Source organism: Oncorhynchus nerka, linkage group LG4 (assembly GCF_034236695.1).
Source record: "Oncorhynchus nerka isolate Pitt River linkage group LG4, Oner_Uvic_2.0, whole genome shotgun sequence".
NCBI classification, from domain to species: domain Eukaryota; kingdom Metazoa; phylum Chordata; class Actinopteri; order Salmoniformes; family Salmonidae; genus Oncorhynchus; species Oncorhynchus nerka.
The window spans coordinates 53,450,412-53,464,981 of NC_088399.1; the positions used below are offsets into that span (position 1 = coordinate 53,450,412).

The 14,570-nt window shown below is 44.7% G+C and overlaps 1 protein-coding gene across 7 annotated transcripts in view; it reads right to left on the reverse strand.

Annotated features, from left to right (window-relative positions):
* Positions 1 to 3,704: 3,704 nt before the first annotated feature.
* LOC115127665 (CBP80/20-dependent translation initiation factor) overlaps positions 3,705 to 14,570 on the reverse strand; it is a 131,990-nt gene continuing 121,124 nt past the window's right edge. For all 7 annotated transcript variants that reach the window (XM_029657323.2, XM_029657308.2, XM_029657303.2 and 4 more), the window contains 2 exons: positions 7,454 to 7,507; positions 3,705 to 6,560 (listed from right to left, as the gene is read on the reverse strand). In XM_029657323.2, coding sequence (XP_029513183.1) covers positions 6,342 to 6,560; positions 7,454 to 7,507 — 273 coding nt within the window. In that variant the 3' untranslated portion in view covers positions 3,705 to 6,341. The remainder of the gene's footprint in view (positions 6,561 to 7,453; positions 7,508 to 14,570) is intronic.

Consider the following 14,570-nt stretch of genomic DNA (forward strand, 5'->3'; position numbering starts at 1 on the left):
TAAAAACATGTTTTCACTTTGTCATTATGAGGTATTGTGTGTAGATGGGTGAGAAAACAAATCTATTTAATCTATTTTGAATTCAGGCTGTAGCACAACAAAATGTGGAATAAGTCAAGGGTTATGAGTACTTTCGGAAGGCACTGTATACATAAAACACAGGTAAAGCATGTTTATGTCTGCACTGGGCCTTTAAAAACTAAAGAAAGAAAAGTCAGATTGCAAAATCTATTCTCACATTCCCACTTTCCTAACCGCATACAATATGAGGTCTATGAGTCGTTACACTGCAAAGCCAAACCAGGCAGCTAAAATCCTCCTGTAGCCTCTAGCTATTGGTTCCTCTATCAAAGAAGTAACACACTGACTGAAGCATCAGAGGGACTTTTCTTTTCTCTTTCTCTGCTCCAGTTTTCCTCACACGTCCTTTCGCCTTTCTCTTCCGCTCCCCTCAGCAAGACCACCCCTGCAGTACACGTCTGGCTCACTGGAGTGAATTATCTCTCTCTCTCACACACACACACACAAATGCATGCGATTCATTTTCGCACATATATATATAAGGGTCAGAAATGAGCTGTGAATGTAGGTGGCATGAGCACACGCATTCAAAAGCTCACAAATAATCAGTGACTACAGGTACTGTATCTTCCCCTGCCCATCAGTGGCAGAGCTATAGGAGTGGTGACATCTGAATGGCATCATCAGGAGGATTGGGACTACTCAGCTGAGAGTTTGTGTGTTCATGGGGGTTGTCTCTCTCTCTCTCTCTCCCTCTCTTTGTGCCTTGCTATCAAGGACAGCTGAGTCACAGCCTCCCTTTGTCTGCCCTACACAATAGACCCAGGCTAGGCTGAGCAGTTACTCAGCTAGCTAGCTCACACCCAGCTCATCCATCAGTCCTGACAACACAGCCCCAGAATAAAGCCTCACAGCCACGATGACCAGGGGACAGGAAGACCAGACACAGGACTCTGTCTGGACGACCATGACAAAATCCTCTTCCCAGAAACAATGCCTAACACATAACCATTCATATTACAGTTCAACTAATGTTGCTGACGAAGGCTTGAAATGGTGGCCGGAACGCATCCATTGTGACTGCTGATAATAATACATCTAAGTAGCTAAAACTTTACTTGCCGTCTGTCTTTTTCTTACTAATGTTTCAGTCCAGTTTATAGTTGTCATACTATGTAGGCTAATTCATCAACCAAAGATGACTCCCACTAACTCCACCATGAAAAGGTCATAGAATGTCTGGACCATAAAGTCCTCCCCATCCCCCCTGTCTTGGTCGGTCAGTCCATGGGAGAGCTTTCCTCTCTTTTTGTGCAGACTGGCCGGCCAAACATCTCTTTGTGCTGCAGATAGTCTAGACTGGCTGGCCAACATGAACTCCTACTGTGATTCGGTAATGCGATCTAATTCACTGGAAGACGTAGCTAGCTGGATGAGTCTCCAGCCCGCATGGTCCTCTCTGTTTATCCTCTGACGCGCGGGCAAAATTAGCCATGATTCTAATTCAGCCTAGGGAGGGATGGAGGGAGCAGTCTCTCCATCCTCCGTTTAGCCATCTCCCCTCGGCCCGATGACACCATTAGCACAGGGCCGTGCTCGTCATTCACCCAACATCCACATCACACAGAGACCGAGGCGGAGACTGGAGACAAACATGGTTGCAGATGGGGTGTCTGACAGTCTGTTCACAGTATCATTTCAGGGTTGTGTGTATCAAATGGTGTGCATTATTAAAAATATACAGTACCTGTTAAAGGAGAACACAAAGTGATACAACGCCTCGAGTATATCAGCCTTTGACTTCCTTGCACCCCATGTTTGGAATAATCTCCAAAAGACATTTCAATTGGATGCTTTGGTGTCCCTAGGGCAATTTAGACAGCTGACAAGAGGATTTTTGTAATGAAGAATGTGTTCGTTTTAATTTTCTGTGTTGTGTATCTTGATGTGTGTACTTATCTATTCTTGCCTATTGATGTTAGTTTATGTATGTGCAGGGCTCAACTTTAGGCTCAATATGACTTTCCTGTTCAAATAAAAAGGTAAATAAACTATTCTAAAGATAATAATTTTTACATGAAGACACCTTCATATATTGAACAGTCCACATGTTGTGAGATGAATTATCAGTGTGTGCATTTTGTTACTCCTCGCCATAAGAGCTGAGTGGAACTGTCTATAATAAATCACAATTTGCACACACAGCTATGCAAATCTTTAATGCATATTTACCAGAAATCATTAGAAAATGGAGGAGACATGAGCAGTAACATTTCACATGCCCTTAACATTCCCAGTATGTTTGATGCCCTCTCCCCTATATCAGAAGTGGACTACCCCGTCTCACCACCCTTTCCTCTCCTGCCTCACATCCCCAGACAGAGATGGATGTGGACGGACACTGAAGGACAACCTGCCTGTGTTCCAGGGGCGAGCTCAGAGATCCAGGCCCCTGGGGGAGTGAACCCTCCTGACGCCTCCTGACGTCAGGGCCTAACAAAGGCAACACAATGGGCCAAGGACATCCAGTCATACAACTAGTCAGACACATAAAATATAGTATAATGTCTATAGGTAATACTCAATTTTGAAAGTATGCAAAACCTTTTAACAGAGATGACATTAGTATGTAGTATGATTCATATAGGACAGTCCCAGTGTGTACATGTAGCCTAGTGTTTAGAGCTTTGGGCCAGTAACCGAAAGGTTGCTGGATAGAATCCCCGAGCTAACAAGGTAAAAATCTGTTGTTCTGCCCCCTGAACAAGGAAGTTAACCCACTGTTCCCCAGTAAGCTGTCACTGTAAATAAGAATTTGTTCTTAACTTGCCTAGTTAAATAAATATTCTGTGTCTGAAGAATGAGAGCTCATTGTGAGCATAGCGACATGTGGCAGAGCATATATCGAGAGGAAACAGAGCTTTTCTCAGGTATTACATCCTTACTTATTCTGAAGAAGATTGTGTTTGAGTCAAAACAGTGCAACACAAGGCATCCCCCAGACATACGAGATGGTTTCTTAAAATAAAGAGGCTTTAGTGGCTGAACGGTGGAGTGAAGGGGGAGATGTTCTCAGGAAATGGGAAAATAAAATTGTCCAGCCCGTGAGAACGTTTAGCGGCTGCGTCAATACAGGCGCCTAATATTTCAGGCAGCTAAAAACCATAGTACAACACCCACATTTTTTTTTACACCTCTTCAGTTAGTACATTTTTTAAATGGCTTAATAAAAAATAAAATTGATGACCAACAACTTCCACAAATTCTACAGCTCATTATCTGTGCACCATCTGGCTGGTAGTCTCGCCTCGCTGGGGTTACACCGCTGTGATGATGCTATACCATATACCTCCCAATGTCAATGAGATGCAAATGGAGGTGCGTCACATTCAATAGTAGGGCGAGTGATGTAACCTAAAGGTCTAAGGTCAGACGGCGCCGGGAGGCCCAGTGTCACAGAGGAGAGTCACTCCTTTGCATATGGAATCACCCAATAGCATTATTTACAATCTAACATTATACCACACTTACCAGGCAAGTGATCATCGGAATCACAATTTTAGTCACTGAAAATCAAGACCCATTGTATTTTATCAAACTAAAATGAAATTCACCTTATCTACTTATCTAGACAGATGGGTTTGTATATGCAGGTAATTGTCAAAATAATTGAAACCCTTGAGTAAATGAGAGATACAATGTTTATTGAAAGCAGGTTTTTCCACGCAGGTGTGGTTCCTGAGTTAATTAAGCAATTAACATCCCATCATGCTTAGGGTCATGTATAAAATACTGCGCAGGCCATTATTTTGGCTACCATGGCTATGCCCCCATAGGACGACAATAACTACATCCACAGGGCACGACTGGTCACTGAACGTTTCATGCTCATCAAACCAATGTAAACCATACGCCATGGCCGTCTCTGTCACCAGATCTCAAACCCAATTGAACACTTGAGGGAGATTCCCTGAGCGTTTATCAACACCAGCAAATGATTGAATTTCTAGTGGAAGAATGGTGTTGCATCCCTCCAATTGAGTTCCAGACACTTGTAGAATCGACGCCAAGGGACATTGAAGCTGTTCTGGCTCATGGTAGCCCCAGTGTTGGTGTTTCCTTTATTTCGTCAGTTATCTGTTGTAAAATAACCTATTGTTTTGGATGTGTGCCAACCTTAAAATATTTGAATTCTTGATGCAAAAAAAAGAAATGCCCAGAGATTCAGTTCAATAAGGAAATCAGAAGCTAGTAACACTAGGACTGAAAGACTGCCCCACAGAAAGAGCAGTTCCTTCAACATGAGCTGAAGCCATAGTAAGAACACATGGAAAGGCCACGTCCTATCCACACAACCACAACCCTATAGCTAATCATCATGGCTAGAATATCATATTTCTTATACCAGTCATTCCTTTCAAATCAGGAAAGGGAAGTGAACAAGTGCACACTTTGGAAGGGTTGATAAAGGGGACGTAGCCCTCGTCTCTCTTCGCACCATGCCCTCCTAGAGCTTGCTTCGTTGTCTTAAATACTGGTATTTTATGTATATTCGATTACATTTAATTGGATTACATAATGATGATGATGGGGTTGATATGTTAATAGTGTTGTACACACATTTGCAGAAGCCAGAGTAATGCGAATCACATACTAGCTAACTACATTGTCAAATATATATATATATATTTTTTTTATAATCTGTAAAATGAAACAGATTTTTTTCTCTCTCAAAAGCAAATACTTCATCATCATACAGATAGAGTTGCAAAATATCCAACACTGCAAAATGGCTGCTTGAACAGGAGAACATTTGAAGAAGCGATTTGTATCAGGCTCGTTTTTTTGTTGTTTTTTTTTGCAGGAAAAAAATCAAATAAATAACCTCACTAAATTCGGTCACTCGGCAAGCACTCTCCACCTCTCTTGGCCTTGTCATTCAAAACAGCAAGGACGCAACTCTATAAATGTAGTTATAGTTCACAAGGCCACTAGTCTGACTGACTTCATCAAATCCATAATTTCTTTGATTCTTCCTTCTTGCTAAACCCTTCCCTTTCTAGTCAACCAACCCCTCAAACCTATTGATTCTTCTTAATGCTATTATTTATCCATACCACCATTAAAAAGTATTTTTTTCTTTTAAAACAAGTAATCACCTTAAAACAGTGCAAAAACAAATCAAACCTGTGCAATACATCTACCCTAAAATATTCCATTATCATACATATTTACAGTACATGATTTAAAAGAAATAATACAATAATAGTAACAATAATATAATATAATTAATAACAAAGGTAACAAAAGCATGGACAGAGAAAATTAAACCCCTCTGAAAATGATAATGACAACAAAAGCTCCACTAAAGCAGCGGCTTGATGCTGCTATCTGCTGCGCCTCCCAACAATCCCCAATCCCTAGCCCCCCACGGCAGCCCCACTGGCCCCCAGGACAAACCCACTGCCCCAGTCTGTCAGTGGCCTGGCTGGGTTAGTGTTAGCCTGGGTTGGAGGATGGGTTGGCCTTGGCTGGAGTGTAGGTGGGACTGGGAGGGTGTCTGCATCCAGCCCACTGAGGCGCCAGAAGCCATCTGCTACCCAGCCAGCAATCCAGAGTGCGCCAGCCAGTGTCTCAGCCACACAAAGCGCCTCTGGGGAGTGGGGGGGGGGACAAAGGCAGGCCTTACTGGAACCTAGCCCTGCAGTCTGGACATTTGACCTGGCCCACTGGAGGGAGGTCTGCCTGCCTCCCCTCTCATCTCCCCCAGTCAGCCACATAGACCCTGGGGTGAAAGGGTCTGGGACAGAGAGGAGGAGGGGAGATAGATAAAGGAGAAAGACAGAAAGGAGGAAGGGTGGTTGGCCCATGAACACAGAGAGAAAGAAATCTCCTTGGACCCCCCCTGCTTATTCTCTTTTTAACCTCTGAGGAGAGACTGTTCACCAAGGACAGGCGGCTGCTGTTCCAAACCCCCCCCCACACACACATCATGTCGTCTCTTTGTCCTCCACCCATCTCAGTGACCAGACACGCCCCCACCATCGAATGTGTGCAGGCTGCATGGCCAGTGGCCAGTCTCTTCTGTCTGTGTGTGTGGTGTAGTGTTTGTCTTTGCATGGATTTCAAGTCTGTCTGTATGTATTGTCAGTCCCATCTCCATATACCTAAACGCATTTGCAGTCTGGTATGGGGCCAACCAATTATGTTCTGCGACTCTGTACAGTCCCATGTCTAGTCCAGCCCCATGCATCCCAGCCATCAACCCAGCTCAGGCCTCCATGTGCCTGACCTGTGGGACAGGTCCTGGGTCTGGGGGGCTAGGCGGTGGTGAGCTTCTGGATGGTCCTGTTGTAGTACTGTGTGGTGAGGTCCTCCAGAGGGGTCCAGTGGTTGGCGTGCAGCTCGATGATCTCCATGAGCAAGGAGCGAGTTAGCTGGGACTCGGCTGGACACAGCATCTTGTCCCTGGCCGCAGCCAGGAGCTCTGTCATCATCTCTGGAAGCTGCTCCTCCAGGAGACGACCAGTGGACTGCAGCTGGAGAAGGAGGATGAGGGAGGAGGAGAGGGAGAGGAAAAGAGGAGAGGTGACTTGGCGTTGGAGTCGGGGGTTATGTCTAGCTGTCTGAATATTAAGAAGGCTAGTCTGAGAGACGGGCCGTGGCTGGCTGACTAAAGAGTGGGGGTGTCTGAGTTGTGGCATGCAGGGGGCAGGCTCATTAACAGATGTCTGTCTCAGAAGGATGGAGTCCCATTATAGGAACCTTGGCCTGTCTGTCTGTCTTATATTCCCAATTTCCCATACAATTCAAGGTGAAAATTCTAGCAATTACTGACTAGCTCCACTATAGCTATGGCAGTCTTTTTAAAGCTACCTTTATTTAACTAAGCAAGTCAGTTAAGAACAAATTTACAATGACGGCCTACCGGGGAACAGTGGGTTAACTGCCTTGTTCAGGGGCAGAACAACATATTATTTTTACCTTGTCAGCTCAGGGATTCGATCTTGCAAACTTTTGGTTACTGGCCCAATGCTCTAACCACTTGGCTACCTGCCGCCCCACCTTGCCTACCCTATCGCCCTCTTTTCCCCCCTTGAACAGAGCTTTTACCTAGCCCCCCTTTCTCCAACCCAGCTCCTGTCTACAGGCTGGGACTCAGGGAGTTTCAGACTCTGTTCTTAGCCTCTACACTACCTCACAGTCACTCTATAATTCATGAAGATTCCTTCAATACATCCAGACAGAGAAAATGGCCTCACTACAGACACACTCCTACTATGACTTGAGTTATCTGTGCATTCAAAACAAATCTATCACACATAACATAACAATTCATTATTCATAAATGACTGTGTGCAGCTGTAGGAGGCATCAGTACATATGAAGGACCGTATTGACATTCAGTAGTATGGTAAAGTAAAGTACATACCTCCATAGAATAACAGAGGACCGCATCCTCCTTCACCTCTGGAGACTCCAGCAGCTGTAAGAGACAGACAGAGAACAGAGAGTTACAGAAGAGAACAGAGATGATGAGAAGATGGCTCTTATAGAGATGATACTTCATTCTTTTCTATATACGGCTGGCTCAAAGTAACACAGCTCCCCAGAGAGTGAGACCGATAACATTGAGTATAGCAAACATTAGGAACACCTTCCTAATATTGAGTTGCATCCCCCCTTTTGCCCTCAGAACAGCCTCAATTAGACGTGGACAATGCAAGGTCTTGAAAGTGTTCCACAGGGATGCTGGCCCATGTTGACGCCAATGCTTCATAAAGTTGTGTCAAGTTGGTTGGATGTCCTTTGGGTGGTGGACTATTCTTGATACACACTGGAAACTGTTGAGTGTAAAAAACCCAGCAGCGTTGAAGTTCTTGACACAAACCGGTGCGCCTGGCACCGACTACCATACCCCGTTCAAAGGCACTTAAATCTTTTTTCTTGCCCATTCACCCTCTGAAAGTCACACATATACAATCCATGTCTCAATTGTCTCAAGGCTTAAAAATCCTTATTTAACCTGTCTCCTGCCCTTCAGCTACACTGATTGAAGTGGATTTAACAAGCGACATCAATAAGGGATCATAGCTTTTACCGGGATTCACCTGGTCAGTATATGTCATGGAAAGAGCAGATGCCCTTAATGTTTTGTACACTGAGTGTATACCCAGAGCAGAGATGGTACTCTAAATGTACTATGCACACCGAGGAGGGGTTGTCTCTCTGTCTGTAAGGTTGACTGACAACGAGAGGGAAAAACAAACACACACAGACAGCCAGAGAGAGAGAGCGAGATATTATATATATATTTTCTTGAATTTACCGCTTTTTCTCCCCAATTTCGTGGTATCCAATTGTTTTAGTAGTTACTATCTTGTCTCTTCGCTACAACTCCCGTACGGGCTCGGGAGAGACGAAGGTCGAAAGTCATGCGTCCTCCGATACACAACCCAACCAAGCCGCACTACTTCTTAACACAGCGCGCATCCAACCCGGAAGCCAGCCGCACCAATGTTTTGGAGGAAACATCGTGCACCTGGCAACCTTGGTTAGCGCGCACTGCGCCCGGCCCGCCACAGGAGTCGCTGGGGCGCGATGAGACAAGGATATCCCTCCCGGCCAAACCCTCCCTAACCCGGACGACGCGTCGCCCCACGGACCTCCCGGTCGCGGCCGGTTACGACAGAGCCTGGGCGTGAACCCAGGGTCTCTGGTGTTACAGATGGCGCTGCAGTACAGCGACCTCAACCACTGCACCACCCGGGAGGCAAGCTCGGCTCACTAAAACATCCAGCTCAGTGTGTGTATGTCCAGCTCAGTCCAAACAGAACATAGACAAGCAGAACAGGGCTGTAAATTCATAAGGATCTATTGCTGAGCTATCTGAGGCTGTGTGACTGTGTTGGCAGATCTTTATTGGGTGCATAACTACAAACAATTAGATCATATGGACCAGAGAGAGGAGAGCAGAGCAGGATCTGTCCGCCTTTGTTCTGAGACTGTCAGAGAACAAATTCAATTTGGTGACTCTGCTGCCAAAAAATACTTTCAGAACACACAAGTAGGCATGTACGCGCACACACACACACTTCTCATGAGCTAGTTTCGCTTCATCACAGGGAAATAATGGTGCATGGTGGTGCTTAAACTGCTTAAGAAGGAGTTAATAAGTAAGCAAATTCCTACCCTGAAATACTGAGCTATTTCCCACACACTGTGAGTGTCCCAAATGGCACTATTCCCCTAATAGTACACTACTTCAGAAAGTATTCAGACCCCTTAGCGTGTAGCTACGTTACAGCCTTATTCTAAAACCGATTAAATCCCCCCCCCCCCCCATCAATTTACCCACAATGACAAAGCAAAAACAGGTTTATTGATCTATTAAAAATAAAAAACATCTAATTTACATACTGTAAGTATTTTACATGCTTTACTCAGTACCTTGAAGCACCTTTGGCAGCGATTACAGCCTTGAGTCTTCTTGGGTATGACACTACAAGCTCGGGACACCTGCATTTGGGGAGTTTCTCCCATTGTTCTCTGCAGATCCTCTTAAGCTCTGTTAGGTTGGATGTTGAGCGTCGCTGCACGGCTATTTTCAGGTCTCTACAGAGATGTTCGATCAGGTTCAGGTTCAAGCCCGGGCTCAGGCTGGGCCACTGAAGTACATTCAGAGACTTGTCCAGGAAGCCACTCCAGCATTGCTTGGGCTGTGTGCTTAGGGTCGTTGTCCTGTTGGAAGGTGAACCTTCGCCCCCAGTCGGAGGACCTGAAGGAGCAGGTTTTCATCAAGGATCTCTCTGTACTTTGCTCCGTTCATCTGTCCCTCGATCCTAACTAGTCTCCCAGTCCCTGCCACTGAAAAACATGCCAGGTTTCCTCCAGACTCACGCTTGTCATTTAGGCCAAAGAGTTCCATCTTAAGGATGATCAACGGAAACAGGATGTACCCAAGTTCAATTTCGAGTCTCATAGCAAAGGGTCTGCATACTTAGGTAAAATATGTTTATTTTTAATAAATTTGAAAACATTTCCAAAAATCTGTTTTCGCTTTGATGAGAGAATGTTTAAAAAATGTAATACATTTTAGAATAAGGCTGTAATGTAACAAAATGTGGAAAAGGTCAAGTGGTCTCAATATTTTACGAATGCACTGTAAAGGGAATAGGGTGCCATTTGGGATGCAACCACTGAACCAACTAAGAGTGGTTTAACAGCTTAATGCACCAACCACTCCAATCGATGGCCAGCCCTCAGAGACGTTGACCTTTCACCTCTGGGGGAATTGTGTGCGCGGGAGCTGAGAAGCTGGGGCAGGTGGGTCCCGGGATAACTGCTTTCCTAACCTGCCAGTTCAGACAAACACAAATATTCCACATGGAAAAGGAACATCCTTCATGTGTCGTGCAGAGAAGTAGTAGAAGGGGAGAAGTGCTATGTTGTGGTGGTGGCTGGTGGGGAAACCACCAAGGAGGATGAAGGGATTTTGGAACTGTGATGGAAGAAACTGGATCAGAGGAGCTACTTTGTGTCCCAAGGACTTCCATTTTGTAAACACATCCAAATGTATACATGAAATTATGCCCATGGCCTTACAAATGAACTCCTGTAACTTGGTGGTATGCTTAAGCCATACTCAAAGCCTTGCACTAGCTAGCTCGGCCTTACTAAACTAAAGTTGGCAGGAGAAAGTAGCTTTGCGCAAACTATGTATTATAACAAACACACATTAAGCCCTATTGGTAGAGATTCCTGTGGAGGTGGTAGATAGGTAGCTTGGTACTAACTTTGGTGTGCCTCTCAGAGTCGCCCCCTGGGGGCAGTTTGGGGATGTGAAAGCTGTGTATCCTAGCTTGGCTCTGAGGCAACTACCCGACTGCCTGCTATCAGATGGTCCTCCGAGCCTCATCACTCCACACTGCTGCACAGTACAGCACAGCGACCGCTAAGCTAACGCTCCCTGAGCTCCTGCAAGAGTCCTCCGGTGCTTCTCAAATGGCACCCTATTCCCCATATAGTGCACTATTTTTGACCAGAGCCCTACACAGTCCAAGAGCAGCCAGTCACACTGCCTTGCTGAAGGGTGTCACAACCTCACCGGGCGGGCTGAGGATGGGGACATCACGTCTCCTGAGGGTATGGTCAGGTCCCACAGAGGTGAGGGGATGCAGAAAAGAGGCCAGAGAGAGAAAAAATAACCACAATGTGCTACTTTCTACTTCCCTCAAGATGAAGCTGTGAGGAGTGGAGTCTGGAGGGGGAATTGTGACGTTATCTAGCTTGTTATCTGGGCTGGTTGTCTTTGTAGGAACAGATGGAATGGTATCTGTAACTGGGACAAAAGGCTGGATGATGGAAAGACCACCGCGGATAAGAACCCTAGGCGAGTTAGCCCTCTGGTATAGGCAGTCTGTGTAGGTTGTCTCTCTCAGCGATACGCGTTTGCACTGACAGAGAATATCGTTCAGGCAGAATGAACACTGTCTGACGAAGACTGAAACAGATTATAATGAGGTCCCTAGTTTACAGCCTGTCTGTGTGTATACAGCTCCCCTAAGGAGTTTGTCTGTGTGTATGCTGTGTGTGTGTGTGTGTCTCTCTGTCTTTCCCTCTGATTTCTTACATGCGGAGGGATAAAGTATAAACGGAACAGTTAAATATTTTTGGGCCAAACTGGCAAGACGACCGAATGCGGCGGCAGCAGCAGACAGACTAAAAAGAGGAGCATCAAACGCTAACCCCTGCTGTTCAGTAAACACACTATGCTACAGTACAGTGGGGGGAGAGAGGCTGTCGGTTGGCAGCACACGCACCAATGGCACCATAAATACTGTTCATAGGAGGGCAGAGCAGTGTCATTATGCGCAACAGTGTGCATGTTTGTGGGAGGGCGTGTGTGTGTCTGTTAGCCTGATTAAGTGTGTGACTGTCGTGTGTGAACGGTCTCATATCTAGCCTGAATAATGACACACAGACGATCCTATACAGTAGTACAAGCATCAAAGCTTTGAAAAGCAAGGCCAATGTTCTTTTTCTATAGGAAAGATGAATAGTTCGGTCACAGTGAAGGACATAGCGATAGGTGAACATCTACAGAGCATAATGATGTATTGTGCACAAAAACAAACATCACTCTAACTGTGAAGAACATACAGTACCAGTCAGAAATTTGGACACACCTACTCATTCATGGGTTTTTCTTTATTTTTACTATTTTCTACATTGAATAATAGTGAAAACATCAAAACTATGAAATAAAACATATGGAATCATGTAGTAACCAAACAAAGGTTAAACAAACCCAAATATATTTTCTATTTGAGATTCTTCAAAGTAACCACCCTTTGCCTTGATGACAGCACTGCACACTCAGCATTCTCTCAACCATCTTCACCTGGAATGCTTTTCCAACAGTCTTGAATGAGTTCCCACATATGCTGAGCACTTGGCTGCTTTTTCTTCACTCTGCGGTACAACTCATCCCAATTGGGTTGAGGTCAGGTGATTGTGGAGGCCAGGTCATCTGATGCAGCAATCCATCACTATCCTTCTTGGTAAAATAGCTCTTACACAGCCTGGAGGTGTGTTGGGTCATTGTCCTGTTGAAAAACAAATGATAGTGGGACTAAGCGCAAACCAGATGGGATGACGTATTGCTGACGAATGCTGTGGTAGCCATGCTGGTTAAATGTGCCTTGAATTCTAAATAAATCACTGACAGTGACACCAGCAAAGCACCCCCACACCTCCATGCTTCACGGTGGGAACCACAGATGCGGAGATCATCCGTTCACCTACTCTGCGTCTCACAAAGACACAGCGGTTGGAACCAAAAATCTCAAATTTGGACTCCAGACCAAAGGACAGATTTCCACTGGTCTAACGTCCATTGTTCGTGTTTCTTGACCCAAACAAGTCTCTTCTTATTGGTGTCCTTTAGTAGTGGTTTCTTTGCAGCAAAATCGACCATGAAGGCCTGATTCACACAGTCTAATCTGAACAGTCTGCTACTTGAACTCTTGTGAAGGATTTATTTGGGATGCAATTTCTGAGGCTGGTAACTCTAATGAACTTCCATTCCTGTGGTGGTCCTCATGAAAGCCAGTTTCATCATTGCACTTGATGGTTTTTGCAACTGCACTTGAAGAAACATTCAAAGTTCCTTAAAATAATGATGGACTGTCATATCTCTTTGCTTATTTGAGCTGTTCTTGCCATAATATGGACTTGGTCTTTTTACCAAATAGGGCAATCTTCTATATACCATCCCTACCTTGTCAAAACACAACTGATTGGCTCAAATGCATTAAGGAAAGAAATTCAACAATTTAACTTTTAATAAGGCACAATTGTAAATTGAAATGCATTCCAGGTGACTAACTCATAAAGCTGGTTGAGAGAATGCCAAGAGTGTGCAAAGCTGTTATCAAGGCAAATGGTGGCTACTTTGAAGAATCTCAAATATAAAATATATTTTGATTTGTTTAACTTTTTTGGTTACTACATGATTCCATATGTGTTATTTCATAGCTTTGATGTCTTCAATATTATTCTACAATGTAGACTGGTACTGTAAATAAATACCTTTACTACCTGTAGCCTGTAACAAATCATATTCGCAAATCCATTTTTCCACATGTTAAAACATTCTCTAGACTTGTACAACAAATACATGAACTAGCTGTATACCATTTACCAACTCAACCAATTCATAATTTGCAACTTCAACTTCCTTCCACCCTCCTCTACCAAGAAAAGCAGAGTTGTTTGCCTGTACCATGACATCACAAAAATAGCTTGTTCCCAACTCAGGGAACGTTCTGGCTGTGTGCATCTGGTCTCCTCTAGGTCGTATCCATTAGGGCACACTGTAGCAAAAACTTTTGCAACTGAAAATGTAAAAAACAAACATTTCTTTAAGGACAAGTCCCTATTTCAGTCCGTTTCAGTCTTCCGTTTGGTGCCTTATGAACCCAACCTTGCTCTGTCCGCGGTTATCTAATGAGAGGACTGTGTGACTATGTCTGTCTGTTTGTGTGTGTATGACCTGTATGTGTGTGTCTGCATGCGAGCGCATGTTTGTGTGTGAGCAGGGCCGACAGTGAGACAAGCAGCTCTTTGTGGGGGGGGTCCTTCCAGAGAGAGAGGGATGATCAAAGAGACCAGGGAAGGCCCTGGACACTGTCTGGGTCTGGCTGGGAGTTAAAATGGCTGACAAGCCACAATAATTACCCTATCCCCGCCATGTGAAACTCAACTTGGGCTTCCCCCGAAATGGCACCCTATTCCTTTTATAGTGTATAACTTTTGAGCAGGGCCCATAGGGCTCTGGTCAAAAGTACTGCAAGACATATCCTTACCCGGGAAACCAACCAACGACACCAGCACAGAGCTTTGACTTTCAACTCGATTATTATGGGTAAAACAGAGCACACTCAAAAGGACTAAAATGTTGAGAGGTTGTGGGGTTGAATTAATACATTTTGGACCAAATAGTAGGGATAGACATGTAATAAATGGTGCAATTTGAACAAGAGATC